Raw genomic sequence first — 10,167 nt, 5'->3', positions numbered from 1 at the left:
AAAGTTAATCATAAATATATTCTATTTGACTTTTTTTTTTGTGTCTTATATGGTTTTTAATCATTTTAAAAACTAAAATTTAGTAGTAGTGTAAATCTAGCCTGTGTTTATGTGCTAAAGTTTGTTAAACATATACCATCACGCGTCTTAACTTAACTAGGTAAAAAAGTATAACTTACAGAACTGTTTGGAGCTTCAATTAAAACAGTTATTTAACCCACATCCTAAGTGAATAAACATATCCCTATTACTAACAGAAACTAATTGTTGCATAAAAACTTTTCAATTATTGCATACTTAAAAAAATAAATAACAATTAAAAAGAATGCTAAACATTTTTGCTGTTACAATAAATATGGTACAAACATTATCTAAGCTGATCGAGTGCAAATTTTCACATTACAAACATGAAAAATTTTAAAACGGGAGCACAAAGTTTAAAAAAAATTAAAACTGTATCATTTAAGCATCTTATAGACAAAGTACTAATTAAAAAAACTGAATACAACACAAAGTTCAACTAAAGTTCTTTTCGGGACACGTTCAAAATCCACCAAGTCAAATTCGAGAACCACTTACCGATCGAGGATTAGGGTAAAAGTGATAATTAAATTAAATGAAAAAAATGCAAAAATATAAAAGAAATAAAATAAATATCGGGCGGATTTTGATAGTATACCTTCTTTTCAAACCATTTTCTTGTGCTATCATCGCAAAAAAAAAGACTGCAATCCAACATAAGCAATCTAGTTTTGTTGATGTTGAGTATTCTTCAAGTTAATTTTGAACTTCATCTTGGCAAGCCAGCATATCTTGCACTTCAACGTGTTCGTTTTTTTTAATCATCTATGGGACCACAACCTTCGGCACCGTTAAAACCTGGAAGTTTTATCGTGAAACTTGGAAAGTAATTTGTAAAAATAACAGTTATCTGTAATAGTTTACCTTATCTTCTAGGTAAACTAGTTTATCCGGCAAGATTGTTTCTGAATGGACAAGTAAAAGTGTTTGCAAATAAAGTCAACACATTGGTGTTGAAGAGCAGCTTGCTATCATTATCAGTGTTTCCAGCGATTCTAATACAAATACTTTCTAAATTACATCTAACTATGAAGTTTTATTTAAATTAAATTATAATACTTAATCTGTGGTCAAGTCTGTGTTAGGTAGTTAATTTTAATAGATAATATAAATGATTAAGTATAGTTCTACTTTCTACTATTGATATTTAAGTTAACTACTAAATGTTTTTTTTTAAGTTGACTTAGTTTAAAACAATATGTAATTTTTTTTAACTATCTAGTCTGTTAATATTGAGCTACATTAAATTTTAAAACATTTTCTATGTTTTGAAATAAAAATCTTAAAAAACCCTGATAACTACAACAATTTAGTTTATGTTTAGAAAGATTAACTCGCATATAAGTATTACACAGTGGGCTGGCAAGTGGACATTGATCATCTTATTGATCTTAAAATTAAACAACAAGTTTTACTTAATTGTTTACACCTATGTATCTTCTTTTAAAAACTAGGCTTGGTTTTATTTTTCTCCAAGTGAATCTAAAGTTTTGTCAGGTTATATGTCGCTATTTTTTGCTATTTTAAAGTTTGAAAACGTTTTTAATAATCCTACAATTTATGTAAAACTCAACAACTTTTTGCAACAATTTTTTGCTCTAATATTGAAATATTGAATATTTAAAACAGTTTTAGTATTTTTTCCTTTCTGCTTGTCTACGCAGTCAGTTTGTAGCCCGATTGTTATCGGCAAGTCGTGGCCAAATCGGGACGAAATCACAGAAAAGTACCCTCCTTAGGTATTAGCAACCCTTCTCTGCCTTTCTTCCACGTTTGTGTTGTTACATGCCATGGCCACCTACTTTTCAATATCGGTGATTTTGGTGTTCACCCTCAGTGCAGTAAGTATCATTTTCGTCCGAATATACGTCATCAAAGTAAATTACGTACTTTAAATTTTGCGACACAGGCATCCGTGAGCTTTTTTTTTGTAGTTTGTGAGCATTAGTTTATCTAGGCATCTACGTTTTAGTTAAATCTTCTTGAAAAGGAAAAAAAAAATAGTTTTAGCATTTTTATAGTCTTTTAAGAAAAAGTTTTGTGCTCATGGGATTTATTAGATAAGTTACTTTGTGAAAGTTCTACACTTGTGCTAAGGTGTTTGAAAAGCAGATTTGCAAGAAATTTTGAATTTGCACTTGTATGTACAATGTATTGTACATTAAACAATTGGGGCGTTAGATTATGAAAATATAGCAACTATGTGTTAAAGTATTATATGTTATTTAATGCATAGGTAACTGATTTCTCAAAGTTTATACTAAAAACGTCTTTGTTAAACATTTTTATTAAACAATAAAAACTTTATTGTCTAAACTCTATACAACATAAAGTATTTGTTATAAAATAGTAAACACCAGTAATCACAAAATATTTTATTCATTAAATATATAATAATTGAATTTAGGTATTATAATACTAATAATAAGACTTCTATAGCTTAATAAGTATCATTTATATGTAAGTGATTATATAGATTTATATGTACGTGCGGCTTAGATCTGTTGCACATTGTTTCATAAATTTTGCGAGCTTAATTATTGAACAATTAAAGTATTTTAATTTTAGAGTATAACTAGTAATTAACTACACATATTGCAAAAATGTTATTTCCATAGTATAAAATTCAATTTAACTTTTTATCAAAAACCTTAAAAACTGTAAATATTTAACAATAAATGTCACATCTTGATAAAAATGTTGTTAATGGAAATGGTATTAATAATGTTTAAAATAAATAATATTTGGTTCTCAGAGCGAGTCTATTAAATTATATAAAACTCATTCTAAAGTATAACATTACAAATTTTATATATACTACCAATGATTATGAGTTACAATGAAAAGTTTTAAAGTTTTTGTATAACTTCTTCGCGATTATACACAAAACTGTAAACCAGAACACCAATACGTTTTAAGATAAAAACAGCTCGGTGAAAATAGTTAAAGAATTAAAAAAAAAATCCTAAATAAGTTCTTGATAATGTTTATTGCATTGAAAAAAAGTCGTCTTAAACACTAAATTGTCACATGTTACTCAAAACTAAAATATTAAGCATTTTACGCGATTATTTATTATAGAAATAAAATAAAAAACGTGCGCACACGTTTGTATTAGCTTTATAAAAAATCTTTAAATTTTCAATTAGTTTAGTATGCTAAAGAAGACTTTATAATTGCTAAATTAAACAAAAAATTTTGCCCTGTCTAAAGAAATAATAAATTAAAAACCTTAAGTTAGTTACTTCGAATAGCTAAAAATGTTTAAAAAAGTTAAAAATATGACTAAAGCTTAAAATTAAAGTATAAAAAGTATAACTTAGAAATTATAAAAAAAGCAAAATAGACTTACTTAAAATCTCTTGTAAAAGAGAACATATTTTAAATCAAACTCTTGTAAATAAAAACATACGTAATATAATTTTTTTACACTCTTAAATATATAACTAAACCTAAAGTTTGAAAAAAGGACAGTCTAGGGAATGTTTTTGTCAATAACTAAATTGTTTAAAAGTTTATCTAATGAAAATAACTAAACCAATTATATTCTCAGTCTAGTAAAGAACCTTTTTATAACAAAATATATAATTTAAAATAGCTTATCTCATATGTAAAAATCTAAAAAAATAAAAGCTGTGTTTATTTAGCCTAGTTAAGTATTTATAAAATTAAAGTCATCATAGCAGCTTTATTAAATGAATGACTTATAACTAATAATTACTAAATAAAAAAATCAGTTGTTTCAAAAAAAAACATTCATTAAAAAGAAATATTTATTATTTAATAATATTTTTATTCCACGCACTCTTTCCGTTCTGTTCCGTACCAGAATAAGTTCATGCCTTCCACGCTCTTCCTCTTTCCAGGTTCCTTAATCTGCTCCTTGATTCTTTCACACAACACGTCCTGACAGTACGGCAGCCTCATCTCGTCGAACTTTTCCCTCCAAACCGGATCCGTCCTCCAGCTGCAGCGAAATTGCAAATTTTTGGCATAACGTAAATCTAGCGGTCGTAAGTTTTTTAAAACTTAGATGAAGTTAGCGTGTACGGTAGAAAAATATTGGAATTACTAAAACAGCTAGGTTTAATAAAACTTAATTTATAACAGCTCTACTTAGAATAAACAGGTAGATAAAAATTAAATTGCTGTTAGAATTTAAAATATTTTTCTGGTAACACTGACCTGAAGTACTCTTTGTAAGCCGTGTCGTTCCTGTCCAAGTACATCAGATGCTCAACCAAATCCTCATCACTTTTGAAATCCTCAACAAAGACGTACGACCCCCTCGGAGCCAGCTCTGCTAAGTCTTCCCTTGCAGGCCCCCACACTATCGGCACCCTGTTGCGTGACAACGCGTTCAGCCACAACTTTTCTGTGACGTAGTCGCGACAGTGGAGGGAATTTTCGAAGGCAACGTAAAACTTGTACGAATCGAGTTGACTTTCACTCAAGCGTGAAAATTCCTTCTTGTTGTTGAAGCAGTTGCCGAACTTGTCGATTTTCAATCCCAGTTTTGACAAACGATCGACCATTTCCATCCGTTTGGTGGCGCCAGACGTCTTTCCGTAACCGCAGTTGCTTACCACCCATAGCTAAAAGTAAACTCAAGTTTTATTTTGGTAATGAAGAAAATATAAATAGTAAAAACAATTAAAGAATTGTTTTTTATTTAAAAAAATTAACTATCAATAGCCGGGTTTTAAAAATTACCTTTGTTTTAAAATTTCTTTCCAGTTACCTTTTTTTTTTGAACGTAAAATAGTTGCACAAGCCAAAGTTTAAACTAGTGCATATATCTATATCAATTTATTTGACTTCATGGACAAGACTTTAAACTGTACCCGTGGTTTATGAGTCGATAACCGAAAGATTTTTTCGTTCACCGATTCCTAAAACCAAACTTTTTGTGCGCTCTTTATTTTTTGTTTACTTATCAACGCAAGTTTTATAACTCCATTTGTTAGTTTTAGCGCACGCCGTAAATGGAATATTTTAAAAAAAATTTTAAGTAACATCTGAATTGCACATGTTGTTGAGGTTTATCAAGTAGACAAAGAAGTAAATCGTTGGTTTATAGTGATCAATAAGCTGTACTTAAAACATTTTAAAGACTCCTTGGCATTTAACAAACGTATCTATTTTTCACATTGTTTTAATATAAAAATAACTTGTTTCATTAAACATATGGAACTATTTAAGTTCATTGCTTACAAAAACGTAAATAAAGCATCTGATTTTTTGTTACTAAAGTTTATAATTTTATTAAAAGAGCACAGCTTGACCATTGAAGCATCAAGGTTAATTAACATATCAAAGAACACACACTGCAGCAGAAAATAAATAAAATATGCAAAGAATTTTTCAATACTTGCCGTTTAATTTAGGTCATGCACTATTTAATCTCGCAATAGCCTCTGTTAAGAGCTAGATAAAAAAATTCTGCGCGACTTAAGCGAAGTTTTTAAAATTAAAACATTTTTAGGAAGGTGTTAACACTTTTGTTAAGTTTTTAAAAGAAAACTTTTTGTTAAGAGTTTTTTAATGCCAATGTTTTCTTTTCAAGCTGTTTTGTGGTACAAAACAAATAATTGTAAAAGTTTGTGATATCACTCTGTAAAATTATCTTTATAAGAACTATCAGCTATCTTAAAAAAGAGTTTCAATATTAATTACAAATATCTTTCAGAACTAACTCGTGCTACATAATACACATAATTGATTATTAATACTTGAAAAAGGAGGACCTAGTATAAGTAGAGGTTTTTTTAATCTGAAAAAAATTCGAAACAAACCACAACTTTGTTTAAATACTCATATAGTTATTTATTTTTAGTTTAAATAGTTGTAAAACCTAACGTAGACAAAGTTTAAAAAAAGTCTACTAAAAAAAAAAAGTAAAACAAACCGCAACTTTACTCTTCTTGCTCAGAATCTTATTCATCTTACTTTCCTCTTCTCGGGGATTCCCTAATTTAAGGGTGTTCCACTTTAGGTAGGGGCAAAACACGTCCGCGTCCCTCCGGTACGTCATGGTCCAGTTGACGAAGTTGCCGCCGAACTTTTTCAGGTCCAACCCGAACCACAGCTTCATGGTGCGGGGACTTTCCTGAAACCTGGCCACAAACACCTGGTCCGGGTGCCTGGGAGGAAGTTTTGTTGGTTATTTTTTTATGTATAATGGTTTAGTTTTTTTACGCTTTTCGAACAAAAATTTGTAGCTTTGCCAAATTGGCGGGAAAAATAAAATATGCAAAAAGGCATTAAACACTTTACAAGCGAAAAGTTTTTTTTAATACAAGCACTTGCTAGAAATATCAAGAAAAATCTGGTTAAACAGAAAATGAAATTAAAGTTTTTAGCCAGTAAGCACCAAAGCATGACTAAAAAATAAACAGAAAATTGATAACACAAACTGCATCAGTCGAAATTCTAGCAAAATAAAGTTTGAAAAAAAGACTAGTTTGAACACATTGTTACTAATAAACAAGCTTGTTTGCGAGGGAAATTCTGCGTAATTAAATCAAAAAATAAATTGTATTTAACTTTTTCAATAAATTTTGTAAGTTAACAACAACTAACTTTTGTTATCATTTTACAACTAAATATGTTTTTAGGCATGTACATTTAATTTTAGTTAAAAAAAAAATTGTCCTTCACGGAGTTTTTATTTGTGGTATGCAAATAGACTAATTATTAAAATAATTTTGTTATAAAATATTCAGTCATAGAAATATGAAGCTTGTTGAGAGGTTGATCTTATGAACTTCAACATTAACTGCTGTATAAGTATTATTAACTTAATTAAAATGTTTTTTTTTGAGAATACCAATAAAAAGTTAATATTAAAGTTTACTTAAATCACTACCTTATTTACTTCAACACAAATTTACATCAATAATTAACTATAATATATTTTAGCTAAAAAACTTATTATAACCATGTGACACAAAACTTATCAGCTTAGAGTAAACAAACTTTGGTTTTAGCAACACCACTTGATTAAGTGATTTAAACTTATTTGAATGTCTTATATTAATTCATCATTTAAAAAAAAATATTTTACTATGCTAAATATTACTTTTACTTGATAAAAAACAAAACTAGAAGTTTATTTTAAACCATGGATAAAGCTAAAACTCTTATAAAGCTCAAAAAATGCAGTGAGAACCACGTGACAACCAACCGGAATCGTTGCCACGGCATGCTGACGTCATCCAGTGACGTGTACTCGAACAAGACGGCCGACGCTCGTTCCAGGTCCCTCCTGTCGTTGCTGATCTGGCATCCTCCGGGGACTTTCCCAGGTTTAGGACCCTCTGAACTCAGGTTGTACAGGTAACTCCAGATCAGGATGATCGGCTCCTCGCTGATGTTAAGTTAGTTTTTCAATATTCAAGTTTATTTTATTTAAAGTATTAAGTTCCGCTTTTTTGTTCTTGTTGATTTTTACTTTATTTCACGCCTTTTACTTTTTAAACAGATAGTTGCTGAACAATTTTACTAAACTTTCAAATGCTCAAGCTTAATTTAAGTAACAGTTTAACTTATAACTTAACTGTTTTATTTTTGATTTGATGGTTTCAACTTATTTCATAAACAATTCTAACTTTGATTTTTTCTTTTGTTAAATAAGTTAATTTTTGCTTTGTTTTTTGAAACAATAAAGCAAACATATTTACTTGTGATGGAAATCCACCACTCGATTCTGTTTTAATTCCTTTTCTTCTGTAAACCTGCCAGAAGTGCTTCTTTCATTTTTTGCATTTGAACTGTAGTTTTGATTGTTTTTATTTAATGCACACTTTATTTGTGACCTTCACAAAAAAAAAACAGTTTATATTTTAAACAGTAAAATATTTAAGCTGAATTTTAAATTTAACTTACGAATTGTTTGACATTAGTTTACTATGTCAGTTAAAGTTTTTTTAAATGTGTATGTATATATAATAAATATTTAATAAACGACAGTTTTTTACAAATGTTTCATATGTGAGGTAGAAATATATCACTTAACCCTCAGAAAAGCTTTAGTTCATTAGACATGTTTTACAAGAATTAGAGTTTAAAAACTTTATGAGTATTGTGACGGATATTTTTAAATATTTAGCTCTAATTTTATAATATATATATATGTTTGCACAAAAATAAACTTCTCTTGGAACAACTGTTTCTGCGCGTTCAACACGCGTCCTCAGCCAAGTATTTTATAACTTATTACTTAGGTTCTAAGTACAGTGACAAAATTATAAAAATTAGATATTGAGTAATAATAGAATAAATAGTTAGTGCTTTTTGAACAACATTAATTGCACATTTTTTATATAAGTAGTTTTACGGCTGTTTACACGATAGCAAAAAGCATTTAAGTACCACATAATAGACTTTTTTCACAAAAACAAATAATTTAGTTACTTTAACAGGTGTGTAACATATTTAATAGAAATTACTTGTTATGAAATGGTTCTTGCTCTTGTATTATATTTTCTTCAATGTTCTCACTGTTTTTGTCTCTTTTGATGGTTTTCAAACTGTTGAGTTGCATTAGTTGTTGTTTAATAACCTTATTTTTATTTTCTCCCTTTAATTTAAACTTTATATAAAAAGCATGTTCTTTCTGAATATTGGTACAAATATAATTTTTTACAAACTTCAAAATATGATTGCAAACTTTTGTTAAAAATGATAACATTAAAAAGCTCTAAAGAATTCATATTTCATCAATATTTTTTTACTATTCATTTTATTTTTTATTTCATCTATATTCAACTTGAAAAAATCTTTGGAATAAAAATATCTCTAAAGCTATTATGAGTTGTTTAAAATGCATTTAAAGATATTTCACTACTAATCTTATAAAGCTACTTTGTTTTTACCATTTACGCATTATAATATCCAATTTAAGTATTCGAAATTTTGACTTATGTAGTTATATTGTGTTTCAAATTAAATACATGTGGTACACCATAAAACGCTTTAGTTGAAATAACAGCTTATTTTATACAACAGTAACAAACAAAATTATCTATAAGTATTTGTCAAGGTATGAACTTTACTTTTTAAGTTGCTGACTTTCATAAAGTACGTAGTCTGTTAATGGCAGATATAGATACATTAGAAATGACATTACCACCAGGACTGCAACAAAACATTTAGTGTTGTTGTTCATTTGCTTAATAAATAATTCTGTTTGAAATATTGAATACATTTAAAAATTACTATTTCTGATACCATGCTCAAAAGTACCACTAAGCTTAAAATCATAAAAAAATGTATATCTATTCTAATTTCTACACAAAATATACAAAAATTAAATCATTTAAATTTTCTTGATTTGAAAACAATTAAGTTAAGTTTGAATTATATAAATTTTTAAACATTTTTTATAAAATATTCTAAATTTTTGTGCTATAATTATAATTCAAATAATGAAAAAGTTTTAAAATTTTAGAAGTTGATTTTAAAAGTTGTACTACAATAAAATAAAAACTTAAAAGTTAGCGTTAGGTTTATAATGTTAAAAAATTCTTTATAACTTGACAAACTAAGTAAACTTAAAACAGGCAAACATTAAATTACTGTTATAAAATATTTTCTAAGAAAAGTAATTAAGAGTTATGCTTTTTAAAATCCACAAACTGTGTTCTAATTTAAAAGTAGTAAAACAACTTGTAAACTAAAAGAAAAAATTTAATAAAAATTTGAACCTTAAAATTCAAAAATTAAAAAAAAAAATAAGTCTTAAACAAACTTTAAATAATAAAATACCTAAGATAGCAGAATCTTTCCAAGCTTAAAGATAAAAACTATACAATTGTTATAGCGCAAAAAGTATACGCAACTGCAGATTTGTAGCAAAGTACCGAGCTACGTGCTATACTGATACTTTAAAGTTTTTTTTTGAGCGGGTTACGGTTTTTATAGAACAAGTAAAACAAAAGTTAAATGTTTTACATGAAGTTCGATTTAGTTTTTTTTTTTTTTGGTATAAAGCCTAAAAAAAATTCACTTCTACCAAAAGACAGAAATTTGGTTAAAACATTAAACAAAAAAAAACATTTTTATAACTTAAGTATACATTTTAAG

At 27.6% G+C, this 10,167-nt stretch overlaps 1 protein-coding gene across 3 annotated transcripts; it reads right to left on the bottom strand.

Moving 5' to 3' along the window:
• Positions 1–3,419: 3,419 nt before the first annotated feature.
• Positions 3,420–9,263, bottom strand: LOC145835873 (4-galactosyl-N-acetylglucosaminide 3-alpha-L-fucosyltransferase FUT6-like). Of its 3 annotated transcripts, none has more exons than XM_082943618.1 (7): positions 9,138–9,263; positions 8,532–8,612; positions 7,764–7,898; positions 7,268–7,450; positions 5,990–6,224; positions 4,267–4,676; positions 3,420–4,048 (listed from the first exon to the last, which is right to left on the bottom strand). In XM_082943618.1, the coding sequence occupies exons 1-7, from the start codon at positions 9,248–9,250 to the stop codon at positions 3,874–3,876; spliced, it is 1,332 nt and encodes a 443-aa protein (XP_082799744.1). In that variant the 5' UTR covers positions 9,251–9,263; the 3' UTR covers positions 3,420–3,873. The 3 variants fall into 3 exon arrangements, with proteins under 3 accessions (XP_082799744.1, XP_082799745.1, XP_082799746.1); XM_082943619.1 differs by having other exon boundaries at positions 7,764–7,853; XM_082943620.1 differs by having other exon boundaries at positions 7,764–7,817.
• Between the last annotated feature and the right edge of the window lie 904 nt (positions 9,264–10,167).

The sequence above is a fragment of the Thalia democratica genome, chromosome 5 (assembly GCF_965202585.1).
Source record: "Thalia democratica chromosome 5, ktThaDemo2.hap1.1, whole genome shotgun sequence".
Classification (NCBI taxonomy): domain Eukaryota; kingdom Metazoa; phylum Chordata; class Thaliacea; order Salpida; family Salpidae; genus Thalia; species Thalia democratica.
Note: the sequence above shows the minus strand (reverse complement) of the source record. Positions and strands in the feature narration are given on the sequence as shown.